Raw genomic sequence first — 15971 nt, 5'->3', positions numbered from 1 at the left:
TGTGGTTGTTGCTGAGAGAGAGCTGATTGGTATGTCCTGTGGTTGTTGCTGAGAGAGAGAGCTGATGGTTATGTTCTGTGGTTGTTGCTGAGAGAGAGCTGATTGGTATGTCCTGTGGTTGTTGCTGAGAGAGAGAGCTGATGGTTATGTTCTGTGGTTGTTGCTGAGAGAGAGCTGATTGGTATGTCCTGTGGTTGTTGCTGAGAGAGAGCTGATTGGTATGTTCTGTGGTTGTTGCTGAGAGAGAGCTGATTGGTATGTCCTGTGGTTGTTGCTGAGAGAGAGAGCTGGATTGGTATGTTCTGTGGTTGTTGCTGAGAGAGAGCTGATTGGTATGTCCTGTGGTTGTTGCTGAGAGAGAGCTGATGGTTATGTCCTGTGGTTGTTGCTGAGAGAGAGCTGATTGGTATGTCCTGTGGTTGTTGCTGGGAGAGAGCTGATTGGTATGTCCTGTGTATGTGTGTCAATTGGACGCAGTGTTTTTGATTCTTGAAATTGTTTAATTACGTTTGGATTATTCTGTTTCATTTGTTCCCAGGGGGAAGGGGAAGGCACCTAGGGAGTGCTTAGGCAAGAGGCCTGCGGGCATACATAACCCGTAGTAGTTCCTGGGCGGACCATCCCCTGTATTTTGCTTAGTGCACCAGGTGGTGCTAGTTAGGTAAGTAGTGGGTAGGTCACCAGGTGGTGCTAGTTAGGTCAGTAGTGGGTAGGTCACCAGGTGGTGCTAGTTAGGTAAGTAGTGGGTAGGTCACCAGGTGGTGCTAGTTAGGTCAGTAGTGGGTAGGTCACCAGGTGGTGCTAGTTAGGTCAGTAGTGGGTAGGTCACCAGGTGGTGCTAGTTAGGTCAGTAGTGGGTAGGTCACCAGGTGGTGCTAGTTAGGTAAGTAGTGGTAGGTCACCAGGTGGTGCTAGTTAGGTAAGTAGTGGGTAGGTCACCAGGTGGTGCTAGTTAGGTCAGTAGTGGGTAGGTCACCAGGTGGTGCTAGTTAGGTAAGTAGTGGGTAGGTCACCAGGTGGTGCTAGTTAGGTAAGTAGTGGGTAGGTCACCAGGTGGTGCTAGTTAGGTAAGTAGTGGGTAGGCAGGTAAGGTAGGAGAGGGGGCTTTGACATTTACTTTCTTTGCTTTGGTTCCGTCCAGCCCCTTTTCCCCAAATTTACCGTGTGAAGGAATAAATTCCCTGTAAACGGTAAATTCTCTGCCTTTTGTCATCCTTACTCGCACCTACAGTCCCAGTCATCTTTCACTCCACGGAGAGTTGAGTTGTAGCAGGGTGTTGCGTTCCCTCTTTCTTGAGGCGTTCGTAACAAAGCCCAAAATGAGATTAGATTTGAAAATAACAATAATTTTATACCTTGATTACATTGAGACACAATGACATACAGTGAGCTCCAAAAGTATTTTCTGATGTTTTGGCTCTGGATTTGAAATTATACAATAAATATGAGGTTAAAGTGCAGAATGTCAGCTTTAATTTGAGAGCATTTTTATCCATATCGGGAACCGTTTAGATATTACAGCACTTTTTGTACATAGTTCCCCCATATTGGGACAAATTAACTTATGTGTATTAAAGTAGTAAAACGTGTTTGGTATCATATTTATTGCACGCAATGGGGCAGCAAGTAGCCTGGCGGGTGGGAGCGTTGGGCCAGTAACCGAAAGGTTGCTGGATCGAATCCCCAAGCTGACAAAGTAAAATATGTCGTTCTGCCCCTGAGAAAGGCAGTTAACCCGCTGTTACCCATGCACCGATGACGTGGATGTTGACTAAGGCAGCCCCTCGCACCTCTCTGATTCAGAGGGGTTGGGTTAAATGTGGAAGACACATTTCAGTTGAATGCATTCATTTGTACAACTGACTAGGTATCCCCCTTTTCCGATGACTACATCAAGATTGTGACTCTACACACTTGTTGGATGCATTTGCTGTTTGTTTTGGTTGTGTTTCAGACTATTTTGTGCCCAATAGAAATGAATGGTAAATAATATATTGGGTCATTTTGTAGTGACTTTTATTGTAAGTAAGAATAGAATTTGTTTCTTTACACTTCTACATTAATGTGAATGCTACCATGATTACAGATAATCATGAATGAATTGTGATTAATCATGAGTGAGAAAGTTACAGACACACACATGTCATACCTGTTCAAAAATACTAACCACCCCTGTTATTGTAATGGTGAGAGGTTAAAATGTCTTGGGGATATGATATGTCTGTAACTTTCTCACTCATCATTATTCATGATTCATTCAGGACTATCTGTAATCATGGTAGCAGTGTCCGACAAACCATAAAACAGGCAAAGCGTCAATACAGGACAAGATCGAATCCTACTACACTGGCTCTGATGCTTGTCGGCTGTGGGAGGGCTCGCAAATGATCACAGATTATATAGGGAAACCCAGCCGCAAAATGCCCAGTGACGCAAGCCTACTAGATAAGCTAAATGCCTTCTATGCTCGAGGCAAGCAACACTGAACCATGCATGACAGTAACAGCTGTTCAGGACGACTGTGTGATCATGCTCTCCATAGCCGATTTGAGTATGACCTTTAAACAGGTTAACATTCAGACGGATTACCAGGAAACGTACTCAGAGCATGCGCTGACCAGCTGGCAAGTGTCTTCACTGACATTTTCAACCTCTCCCTGACCCAGTCTGTAATACCTACATGTTTCAAGCAGACCACCATAGTCCCTGTGCCCAAGAATGCCAAGGTAACCTGTCTAAATGACTATCAACCCGTAGCACTCACGTCTGTAGAGATGACATGCTTTGAAAGGCTGGTCATGTCTCACATCAACACTATTAGCCTGGACCCACTCCAATTCGCATATCTCCTTAACAGATTCACAGACGGCGCAATCTCTACCGCACTCCACACTGCCCTTTTACACATGGATAAGAAGAACTCCTATATGAGAATGCTGTTCATTGACTACAGCTCAGCATTTAACACAGTAGTACCCTCCAAGCTCATCACTAAGCTAAGGACCCTGGAACTGAACACTTCCCTCTGAAACTGGTTCCTGGACATCCTGACGAGCCACCCCCAAGTGTGCGTGCTTAGTCCCCTTCTGTACTTCCTGTTGACCCAAGGCTGTGCAGCCGCGCAGGACTCCAACACCATCATTAAGTTTGCCGACAACACAACGGTGGTAGGCCTGATTACCGACGACGATGAGACAGCCTATATAGAGGTCAGAGACCTGGCAGTGTGGTGCCAGAACAACAACCTCTCAGTCAATGTCCGCAAGACAAACAAACTGATCGTAGACTACAGGAAATGGTGGGCCAAGCACGCCCCCACTCACATTGACAGGGCTGTAGTGGAGCGGGTCGAGAGCTTCAAGTTCCTTGGTGTCCAAATCACTAAGGATCTAGCATGGTCCACACACACCAACACAGTCATGAAGAGGGCATGATGCCTCTTCCCCTCAGGAGGCTGAAAGGATTTGGCATAGGCCATCAGATCCTCAAAAATGTCTGCAGCTGCACCATTGAGAGCATCTTGACTGGCTGCATCACCACTTGGTATGGCAACTGCTTGTCATCCGACCGGAAGGCGCTACAGCGGGTAGTGCGTACAGCCCAGTACATCACTGGGGCCGAGCTCCCTGCCATCCAGGAACTCTATACCAGGCGGTGTTAGAGGAAAGCCCAAAAATTTTTCAAAGACTCCAGCCACCCTAGTCATAGACTGTTCACTCTGTTACCACACCCACCGCAAGCGGTAATAATGAACCAAGTCTGGAACAAACAGGGAACAGCTTCTACCCCCAAGACATAAGACGGCTAAATAGTTTGTTAAATAGTAAACCAAATAGCTACCCGGACTGTCTGCATTGACCCCTTTTTGCACTAACTTTTTTGATTCATCACATACGCTGCTGCTACTGTTTATTATCTGTCACTTTATTCCTAGTTATTTGCACATATCTACCTCAATTACCTCGTACCAATGCACATCGTGTCACGTCCTGGCCAGTATAAGGGTTAATAGTCATTGTAGTTTGGTCAGGATGTGGCAGAGGGTATTTGTTTTATGTGGTTCAGGGTGGTGTGTTAGTTAGGAGGGCGTTTGATTTATTATTTCCGGGTTTTGAGTTATCGTCTATGTTTATGTATTTCTATGTGTAGTCTAGTGAGTGTGTTTCTATGTTGAGTTAATTGGTGTGGACTTCCAATTGAAGGCAGCTGTTTGGTGTTGCCTTTGATTGGAAGTCCTATATTAGTTGGGTGTGTTTGTCTTGTATTTGTGGGAGATTGTTTTTGCATTGCGTGTTTTTGTGAGCCTGCAAAACTGTCATTTATCGTGCTTATTGTTTTCTTTTTTTTTTTTCGTGTTCAACGTTCGTTAATAAATTAAGAAAATGAACACCAACTCTGCTGCATATTGGTCCACCTTTTCAGACGACGATTTCGCTATATCGTCCTCTGACGAAGAAAGCCGTGACAGAATCTCCCACCAAACCAGGACCAAGCAGCAGAGGAAGGAGCAGAGGAATTGTGATTTGGACAATCGGGAGAGATGGACATGGGAGCAGGTTATGGCCCGGAGAAGGCCCATGGAGTAAGGCTGGTATGGACCGGGAACGTTTCCGAGGGACATGACTGGCGTATAAGCACCAGAGGCACCCCCAATAATTTTTTTGGGGGGGGCACACGGGTAGTTTGGCTAGGCCTAGGAAGAGCCGGAAGCCAGCTACCCGTGGTTATATGGAGGAGCGTATGACCAGTCCGACTCGTCCTGTTCCCGCTCCCCGCACTAGCCTGGAGGTGCGTGTTCCCAATCTGGTACGCCCAGTACCAGCACCACACACCAGGCTTCAAGTGCGTAAACCCAGCCTCGCCAGTCAACAGTCACCAGAGCTGTCCGCCAGTTAACCTGTTGGGGCTAGGGGGCAGCATTTGCACGTCTGGATAAAAAAAATGTACCCGATTTAATCTGGTTACTAATCCTACCCAGTAACTAGAATATGCATATACTTATTATATATGGATAGAAAACACTCTAAAGTTTCCAAAACTGTTTGAACGGTGTCTGTGAGTATAACAGAACTCATTTGGCAGGCAAAACCCTGAGACATTTTCTGACAGGAAGTGGATACCTGATGTGTTGTATTGACTTTAAACCTATCCCATTGAAAAACACAGGGGTTTAGGAATATTTTGGCACTTCCTATTGCTTCCACTAGATGTCACCAGCCTTTACAAAGTGTTTTGAGTCTTCTGGAGGGAGATCTGACCGAACAAGAGCCATGGAACGGTGATGTCCCATTAGACACCTGGCGCGCTAGTTCATGTTGGGTACCCTCGTTCCAATACGTTATAAAAGAGTATGCATTCGTCCACCTTGAATATTATTCATGTTCTGGTTAAAAAAGGCCCTAATGATTTATGCTATACAACGTTTGACATGTTTGAACAAACGGAAATATATTTTTTCCCCTCGTTCATGACGAGAAGTCCGGCTGGCTTACATCATGTGCTAACGAGACGGAGATTTTTGGACATAAATGATGAGCTTTTTTGAACAAAACTACATTCGTTATGGACCTGTGATACCTGGAAGTGACATCTGATGAAGAGAATCAAAGGTAATGGATTATTTACATAGTATTTTCGATTTTAGATCTCCCCAACATGACGTCTAGTCTGTATCGCAACGCGTATTTTTCTGGGCGCAGTGCTCAGATTATTGCAAAGTGTGATTTTCCAGTAAGGTTATTTTTAAATCTGGCAAGTTGATTGCGTTCAAGAGATGTAAATCTATAATTCTTTAAATGACAATATAATATTTTACCAATGTTTTCTAATTTTAATTATTTAATTTCTGACGCTGACTTGACTGCCGGTTATTGGAGGGAAACGATTTCCTCAACATCAATGCCATAGTAAAACGCTGTTTTTGTATATAAATATGAACTTGATAGAACTAAAAATGCATGCATTGTCTAACATAATGTCCTAGGAGTGTCATCTGATGGAGATTGTAAAAGGTTAGTGCATCATTTTAGCTGGTTTTATGGTATTGGTGACCCTGTCTTTGACTTGACAAAACATTACACACAACTCTTGTAAATGTACTGTCCTAACATACTCTAAATTTATGCTTTCGCCGTAAAACCTTTTTGAAATCGTAAAACGTGGTTAGATTAAGGAGATGTTTATCTTTCAAATGCTGTAACATAGTTGTATTTTTGAAAAATTTGAATTTTGACATTTATTTGGATTCAAATTTGCCGCTCTTGAAATGCACCTGCTGTTGATGGAGTGCACCACGGGTGGCACGCTAGCGTCCCACCTAGCCCCAAGAGGTTAACAGTCACCAGAGCTGCCCGCCAGTCAACAGTCACTAGAGCTGCCCGCCAGTCAACAGTCACTAGAGCTGCCCGCCAGTCAACAGTCACTAGAGCTGCCCGCCAGTCAACAGTCACCAGAGCTGCCCGCCAGTCAACAGTCACTAGAGCTGCCCGCCAGTCAACAGTCACCAGAGCTGCCCGCCAGTCAACAGAGCTGCCCGCCAGTCAACAGTCACCAGAGCTGCCCGCCAGTCAACAGTCACCAGACTGCCCCGAGCTGCCAGACTGGCCAGACTGCCCCGAGCTGCCAGACTGGCCAGACTGTCCCGAGCTGCCAGACTGCCCAGACTGTCCCGAGCTGCCAGACTGCCCAGACTGTCCCGAGCTGCCAGACTGCCCAGACTGTCCCGAGCTGCCAGACTGCCCAGACTGCCCCGAGCTGCCAGACTGCCCCGAGCTGCCAGACTGCCCCGAGCTGCCAGGCTGCCCCGAGCTGCCAGAGTGGCCCGACTGCCTGGAACGGCCAGAACCGGAGCCACCTCCTGATATAGGTGGGTTGGGGAGGGGGGGTGTAGCACAGTGCCGTCGTTGACGGCAGCCACCCTCCCTTCCCTCCCTTTTAGTAGAGGGGAAATTTTGTTTTGTTGTTTGGGGTTGTGTGTTTTTTTATTTTTTTTTAAGGTGCTTCCGGGGTTAGCACCTTTAAGGGGGGGGGGGGGGGGGGTACTGTCACGTCCTGGCCAGTATAAGGGTTAATAGTTATTGTAGTTTGGTCAGGACGTGGCAGAGGGTATTTGTTTTATGTGGTTCAGGGTGGTGTGTTAGTTAGGAGGGCGTTTGATTTATTATTTCCGGGTTTTGAGTTATGGTCTATGTTTATGTATTTCTATGTGTAGTCTAGTGAGTGTGTTTCTATGTTGAGTTAATTGGGGTGGACTTCCAATTGAAGGCAGCTGTTTGGTGTTGCCTTTGATTGGAAGTCCTATATTAGTTGGGTGTGTTTGTCTTGTATTTGTGGGAGATTGTTTTTGCATTGCGTGTTTTTGTGAGCCTGCAAAACTGTCATTTGTCGTGCTTATTGTTTTCTTGTTATTTTTTTTTGTGTTCAACGTTCGTTAATAAATTAAGAAAATGAACACCAACTCTGCTGCATATTGGTCCACCTTTTCAGGCGACGATTTCGCTATATCGTCCTCCGACGAAGAAAGCCGTGACACATCGACTCGGAACGGGTACCCTGTGTATATATACAGTGCATTCAGAAAGTATTTACACCCCTTGACTTTTTCCACATGTTGTTGTGTTACAGCCTGAATTTAAAATGGACTAAATGTAGAAAAAAAACATTCACTGACCTACACACAATACCCCATAATGTCAAAGTGGAATGATACTAATAATACTTTATTATTAAAAATGAAAAGCTGAAATGTCGAGTCAAGTATTCAACCCCTTTGTTATGGCAAGCCTAAATACGTTCTGAACAAGTCACATAATAAGTTGCATGGAATCTGTATGCAATAATAGTGTGCACCATACATGCAATTATCTGTAAGATCCCTGTCGAGCAGTGAATTTTAAACACAGATTCAACGACAAAGACCAGGAGGTTTTCCAATGCCTCGCAAAGAACGGGCACATATTGATAGATGGGTAAAAAAAGCACACATTGAATATCCCTTTGAGCATGGTGAAGTTATTAATTACACTTTGGATGGTGTATCAACACACCCAGTCACTACAAAGATACAAGCGTCCTTCCTAACTCAGTTGCCGGAGAGGAAGGAAACCGCTCAGGTATTTTATTGCCGTCTGTAGTAAAGCAGAAAATATGACATCTGTGGTATGACAGAGAGCGAGAGAGACAGAGAGTGCTACATCCTCTAAATAACTTTTTCCCTCAGTGCATCCCTCCATCCTCATACTCATCCTTCTGCTACATCTCATCTCGCTCATCTCTTCTATTCTCTCTCTTTTTCTTTTTTCTGTACCAAATCTACAGTCCTCCATCTCTCCTCTTTTATCAATCCGCACACAGTGTCTACGAAGTCCTATCTATCTACTGTTCACACGTTCTGTTCCGACCCTGCTCTGCTGCTTCAGCTCCACTCTCCTCCTACAGGATTCACAAACAAAAACAATCGTCCACAAAACTCAGTTTTGAACAATCATTTGTTATTTCATACCCAGATAGATCTCAGAGTAGGGCTGTTATGGTGACTGTATTACTGCCACACCGGCAGTAACAAGTCATGACTGCAGTCAAATTCCATGTGACCGTTTAGTCATGGTAACTAGGCTTCTCCAAGCTCTACTTGCTACTGATGGTCATCAGTAGCCTACCAAACTTGATAACTGCCTGGTACTCAGCACTCTATTGTCTCTCTAATCACTCTGACATCAATACAAATGTTTTCGAAAATCTAATCAAACACTCCATGAGCTCATGTTGCGCAACATTTCTAAAGGCTATGCAATTGCCTGAAAAAACTGTTTTAATGGCCTCTATTAAAAAGAGGAGGATCCCATCAGATTTCTATAGGCTAGACCTGCTAAATTTACTTCTCAAATTTCCTCATATTAAGCACATTGCTTGGCTTTACAACAGGAGTATAGCCTACTTGGTTGGCAAGGTGCATGATAATGGTCCATTCTAAATCAAAACTAATTTCACACATATTATTTAGTATATGCAAAGACAAGATTATATTAAGAGTCTAATGGGTGACAATATTAGCCAGTCACTTGTGAATGATGTATTATCACTTGTGAATGATGTATTATCACTTGTGAATGATGCCCAGGGTGTACAGTAGGGCAAGAAACAGCGCATGCCTTTTTTCTTTTGCGACTTTTTCAAATCATAGTCACACATGTCATGTAGCCTAGCCCATAGGCCTATATGTTTAGATAAGGTTTGTATCACAACTAAAGTGGCCAAATAACATATAAAAATTAAGCATATTAATCCGCTTTACAACCGGTGTAGAGAATAAATGGGATACATAGGTCACGTTTGAGTTTCAAGTTTGGGGAAGATCATTTTCACCATAAAAATGGACCTTCATAATACATGCATTAATGCATTTGTGGTCACTTTTGAGAACAGTCTTTTCCCACTAATTGATTGCATTTTGGAACATTCACGCTTATAGCGTACTGCCTTGTGCGCATTGTTGCGCTTATAATGTGAAGAAATAGCCTAATAGCAGTGGTGTAAATTACTTCAGTAGAAATACTTTAAAGTACTACTTAAGTAGTTTTTTAGTCCATCTGTACTTTACTATTTATATCTCTGACAACTTTTACTTCACTATATTCCTAAAGAAAATAATGTACTTTTTACTCCACAAATTTTTCCTGACACCAAAGTACTCATTACATTTTGAATGCTTAGCAGGACAGAAAATGGTCCAATTCACACACTTATCAAGAGAACATCCCTGGTCATCCCTACTGCCTCTGATCTGGTGGGCTCACTAAACACAAATGCTTTGTTTGTAAAGGATGTGTGAGTGTTGGAGTGTGCCCCTGGCTATCCGTAAATTAAAAAAACAAGAACAATTGTGCCATCTGGTTTGCTTAATATAAGGAATTTTAAATGATTTATACTTTTACTTTTGAGCAATTACATTTACTTTTGATAATTAAGTATATTTAAATCCAAATACTTTTCACTTTTACTCAAGTAGTATTTTACTGGGTGACTTTCACTTTTACTTGAGTAATTAAGGTATCTTTACTTTTACTCAAGTATGACAATTGGGTACATTTTTCACCACTGCCTAATAGTTTATCAACATTTTAAGCTAAACTTTCTGATCTGTTGCATCAGCCTCATTGCTAATAAAAGTTTTTTTTTGATGCTAGAGGTTGTATTAATTTGGGATCTATCGCATCCCACAACTGTTCCAGCATATGTTTGGAATATTTATTTCTTGCACGGAAGACGAAGTTGACCAATAGAATATGTCAACTTTTGTACAATGGGGGATAGTAGATTGACATAGGCTACTGCTTTTTGCGGTTCGTTACTCATCTTGTTGGCTGACGAAAAGTAAATGTGGCCAGTTCCTTTAACATCTTCAATATTCGCCTTGCAGTTGCCTCTCCGATGTTTCTGTCTTCACTTGTAGCCTACTTAGCTGCGAGAAGGACACGATCAAGTGATGGGCATTGGCTAATAAGAATTGAGATATCTGAGAGAGCCATGTATGTGAGTGAGAGGTGCTTTGGAGCAAGGCAGTTGGGAGAAGGGAATTACAATGATTATAATCAGCTTAAGGGCACAAATGCCGCTTTGACTGCAAAAGTCATGGATTTCTTAGGGGGCATTATGGCCACACAAGGGGGATGCCGACGAGAAATTCGAGGCCTGGTGAGAATATTATCAAGTGCTTGTATAATTGTGAATGAGAGACTGATAAAGTGTGTGCAGCCTGCGCAGAAAACCCAAATCTGAGCTCATGCCTTCAATGCAACTTTTTTCAAATCATCATTAGAGTCATATCATACACCCTTAGAATGTATTAAAAATCTAAACATATAGCCCAACGTTTGTATCACAACTAAAGTTGCATAAATAACTCTAAATGAAGCATATAGTTAACCTCTCAACACAGAATAGCTGCATGTGTGCACTTCCTTGGAAATCATTTGGAGAAAATATCCTTTCTATTTTATTTAGCTATGTTCAATTGTATTCTTCATACAATATAATAATTCAAAATAATGCCACGAAATTATAAGCAAATCTTGTCCGCTAAATGAACTGGTGTAGGCCACAGCCATATTATGGCATAGCCAGATCAGGACCTAACATAAGGACAACTCAAGAGTATGCTATTCTGTTCTTCTGAAATAGACTTGATAGACTTCATCATGTATCTTTCGACCCGTCTAAAATAAATAATGGATTTCCTGTGATGTTGTAAGGCTATATTAAATGGATTTATTATACCTTTTTAATATGTGGACGTTCCAAATGTCCTCCTCAGTGTTTATTTGAATTAATGGTCAATCACCATGAGACCGGCAGTTATTTGCTTGATAATCACCGGCCGACAAAATTTCATGACCTCCACAGCCCTACTTCAGAGTATTATTACTTCAAAATATGTATCTTTTTTCTTGTCACTGTGCCAAGCCATTCTGCTTCACTGACTCAATGAGCTATACTGAGATGCCAAAGCAAATAGCTATTAAGACAATCTATATGGCTCTTTCCTATAGAGCCCTTATCTTTAGATAGAGATAGATTGAAATGTGAATGAGGACTAAAGAAGGTAGAGATGCGAGAGCTCCACTTCCCAAACTCAGTGAAATGGTAATCAAACTTTTATCAGACCACCTAATTACAAAATCAGAGTCCCCCCCCCCCCCCCCCTTCAAAGCACATTACATAAATCTTGCAAGGTTTCCTGACTGAGGCAGCACATCCCTCCTCTTTAAAACAACAGGCCCCTGGGTGTGGAATTTAGGCTCTAATTATTCCAGTAATGACCCCAGAAGAGTCTACACATTAAAGATAATACATTGAAATTTATGGAAATCCTAATTAGCTGCATAGAAGTAGAACGGCGCAATCTGAGAAGGACTCATTAATGACATCTCATGCAAGTAGAAAAATAAAAGGGGGAGTCTCTCTCTCTCTCTCTCTCTCTCTCTCTCTCTCTCTCATGAGATCGAGCAGCGAGATCAGATATTCTTGCAAAGCACAATTAACTATATCACTGCTAGGCATTCTGGAATCTGATTAGCCCAATGAGCGGTGGGGATTTACGCGTCATGAAGACGAGACGGCAAAAAGAGAGATGGCTTACTAAATGCTTACTAAAGACATGCGTGGGAGGTTGAGGAGTGTTACTAACTGTTGACTCAACTCGTCTTCTTTTAGCGTTGCACAGTGCACAAAGTTTAGTCTTCCTAAACCACCATAGAGTCCTCAATGGAGTCCTCGTAAAGCAGTTACCCGCCACAGGTGACGTCACCTGCAGGATGATAGATCTGATTTGTGCCACACACAATAGAAAACGTAGGCCCTCACTGGCCCCTGGAGGGGGGATGACAGACGCTCCATCTTTCCAAAAACAGAAGGCTGCCTGGTTTATACAGAGAGAAGAGTACTACCCCACCGGGCAAAAAAAAAGTCATGTGATGACATTAAATCAACCTGGAAAACGGATTGGATTTGCATTTTTCGTTGATTTTACGTTGAATTCAAGTTAGTTGACATCTCAAGCAAATGTAAATCAAAACTAAACATTGAACTGATGTCTGTGTCCAGTGGATCCCACAGGGATTCATTTATATACGCACTCTGTCAACTGCAGTGTGAGGTCCTGTGCGGTGTGTGAATGTGAATGTGTGTGTGTGTGTGTGTGTGCGTGTGTGTGTGTGTGTGTGTGTGTGTGTGTGTGTGTGTGTGTGTGTGTGTGTGTGTGTGTGTGTGTGTGTGTGTGTGTGTGTGTGTGTGTGTGTGTGTGTGTATGTATGCCTGGGTAAAGGTAAATCTATTGTATGTGTACATGTCTTGTGCATCAGTGTGTGTCTGTGCCCTGGAGACCAGCACAGGTCTGACAGATGGATAGTAAGCCAGAGAACACACACACACACACATACACACACACACACACACACACACGGTGCTGAGTTGAATTTCAATTTCACAAACATGTAATATGTACTATACCCACAAATGTATCCAACATAACAGATCCTGAATGGAAATGTATCCAACATAACAGATCCTGAATGGAAATGTATCCAACATAACAGATCCTGAATGGAAATGTATCCAACATAACAGATCATGAATGGAAATGTATCCAACATAACAGTTCATGAATGGAAATGTATCCAACATAACAGATCCTGAATGGAAATGTATCCAACATAACAGATCATGAATGGAAATGTATCCATCAAAACAGATCATGAATGGAAATGTATCCAACATAACAGATCCTGAATGGAAATGTATCCAACATAACAGATCCTGAATGGAAATGTATCCAACGTAACAGATCCTGAATGGAAATGTATCCAACATAACAGATCATGAATGGAAATGTATCCAACAAAACAGATCCTGAATGGAAATGTATCCAACATAACAGATCATGAATGGAAATGTATCCAACATAACAGATCCTGAATGGAAATGTATCCAACGTAACAGATCCTGAATGGAAATGTATCCAACATAACAGATCCTGAATGGAAATGTATCCAACATAACAGATCCTGAATGGAAATGTATCCAACATAACAGATCCTAAATGGCAATGTATCCAACATCAAGGTCTGTAACATAATGAGCATGTGGGTTGAAGAAACCACATTAACCAACAGTCTAGTCCCAATTAAATGTTGAAACAAATATCGTCCTTTCTTATTTTAACAACCCTGGCCTGTAAAATATTTCTGATACTGTGTGACAGTTTTCACTCAATGATGAAGACAGAGGTGGTGTGGGTATAGGATGAAGTTGCCCTTAAATGCTGATCTGGGGTTAGTTTAGAATTTCCCCCACTAATGGTTAAGGTTAGGATTGGGGGAGGGGAAGCTGATCCTAGACCTGTACCTGGGGGAAACTTCAACCCGGAGTAGTGGTGTGGTACTTACTGGATAGAGTTCTCGATGCGGGTGATGGTGAGGAAGGCAGCCAGGTTGGCCGTGTAGGAGGAGATGACGATTAGAGCAAAGAGCCACCATACCCCCATCATCATCCTCGTGGCCAGGGTGGTATACGGAACCTCACCACCTGAAAATAAGACCAGGACAACAGAGACAAGAGGTTCATGTCAGCCAAATGGCAGATATGGATGTGCATAATTCACTTTTTCGACAAGGGAAGATATTTCACTTTTCACACACACAAGACAACATACATTCAAGTCAGACTTTCCAGTGCAAGTACACTGTATACAATTTTTTTTCCAACTCTATTTTCTTCCATTCTTCACATTTTCATAAGGAGACAGATGTGTGCTGTATGTAGAGTGAGTATTTCCTCAGCCAGCCAGCTCAAACAGGGCTAAAGCACATCTGTTTTGTTCTCTGTATTGATGCAAAACCTTTCCTTGGCGCTGGAGGGGAGGGAAAGGGGAGTCTCTGCCTAGAAAAGACAGCCCCGGCTCCATGATGGATCTGTAGAGCTGAAGCCTCGCCTTTATTGAAGCCTGTTCAAAATTAGCCTCATTTATCCTTGTAGCTCGCAGATCATTGTGCTCGCATGTGGAATAAGTGCCAGGCATTTCAATCCCTTCAGCAAAGACTTAATAAAATATTTGACACCCACTCTATCCAGTGCCATCCTCTGGGTTTATCTGTCTTATGAAGGAAATGTTCAGTTGACATGAGCTCATATTGCCTGAAGGCTGTGTTTGTTCTGTTTAAATGTTGTTGCTATTGTCGAGTAGTTTAAATATTCTTAAATGTACTCCGATTTTCATTTTCATAGTTCATTTGCTTGTATTTCTTGGAATATTCTTTATTCATAAGATGAAGTTGGGGAGGAGAACAAACCCCTCTTTAATTTATTTAAAATAGAACTGAAACATCATGGTGAAGTTATTTACTGATGTAAAAACAAAAACGCAGCACTTACAAAAAATACTTTTGACAAATGTACATTTTCTTCTGACTCATAATACCCCTGTCTATGTTAACTTTATGTACTCTTGTCTGTATATATCAGTTATTGTATTGTGTATTATTGTTCAATGAACAATAATAAATGTTCTTCTGTGCTTTGACTGTATGTTTGGTTTTCATACAACACATGTGATTGTTTTGTAGTTAGAAAAGAGAAGGCCCACAAAGTGAAGTTCCTTATCATGTCTCTTCCTTGATAAAAGAAATGCTTTGGGTTTTTCCAATTGGGTGTTTTTGACTAAAATATTCTGACCCTGAAGAAGGCACAGTGATGCCGAAACATTGGTAATTTACCCAATACATTACTGGGAGTTTATATATGGAGTGTGCGACTCTCTTTATTTTTATAGTTTATAGTTTACCTCCACACACAAAAAAAATATTGGTGTTCGCCAGCTCATGTTTTTTACTTTACAAAAATATTGACATTATATGGGGATTAGTATGAAAGAAGGAGGTCTTTATTCGTATAATTCGGGACTTTTCACAGCAATATCCCAGAACCGTACCTATACTAAGAAGGTGTCATATGTATTCAAAAGGCAACACATATCACGCCCATCTACTGTCTTCACACCCATTCATTATTTTCCAAATGTCCCCTGAACATCATGCTCCCTATCACACTCCCATAGTCCCCTGAAGATCCTTCTCCCATAGTCCCCTGAAGATCATGCTCCCATAGTCCCCTGAAGATCATGCTCCCATAGTCCCCTGAAGATCATGCTCCCATAGTCCCCTGAAAATCCTCCTCCCATAGTCCCCTGAAGATCATGCTCCCATAGTCCCCTGAAGATCCTGCTCCCATTGTCCCCTGAAGATCATGCTCCCATAGTCCCCTGAAGATCCTGCTCCCATAGTCCCCTGAAGATCATGCTCTCAGTCCCCTGAACATCATGCTCCCATAGTCCCCTGAACATCATGCTCCCATAGTCCCCTGAAGATCATGCTCCCATAGTCCCCTGAACATCATGCTCCCATAGTCCCCTGAAAATCATG

At 42.4% G+C, this 15971-nt stretch overlaps 1 protein-coding gene across 2 annotated transcripts in view; it reads right to left on the bottom strand.

Annotated features, from left to right (window-relative positions):
* The window catches only part of LOC106585836 (glutamate receptor ionotropic, delta-2), a 623881-nt gene that overhangs the window by 77378 nt on the left and 530532 nt on the right, over nt 1-15971 (bottom strand). For both annotated transcript variants that reach the window (XR_001324086.3, XM_014172508.3), the window contains exon 12: nt 13941-14079. Coding sequence is in view for 1 of the 2 variants with exons in the window: in XM_014172508.3 (XP_014027983.1) it covers nt 13941-14079 (139 nt within the window). In the remaining variant the exon portion in view is untranslated. The remainder of the gene's footprint in view (nt 1-13940; nt 14080-15971) is intronic.

Source organism: Salmo salar, chromosome 24 (genome assembly GCF_965601325.2).
Source record: "Salmo salar chromosome 24, fSalSal1, whole genome shotgun sequence".
Lineage (NCBI taxonomy): Eukaryota > Metazoa > Chordata > Actinopteri > Salmoniformes > Salmonidae > Salmo > Salmo salar.
This window is presented reverse-complemented; position numbering and strand designations above follow the sequence as displayed.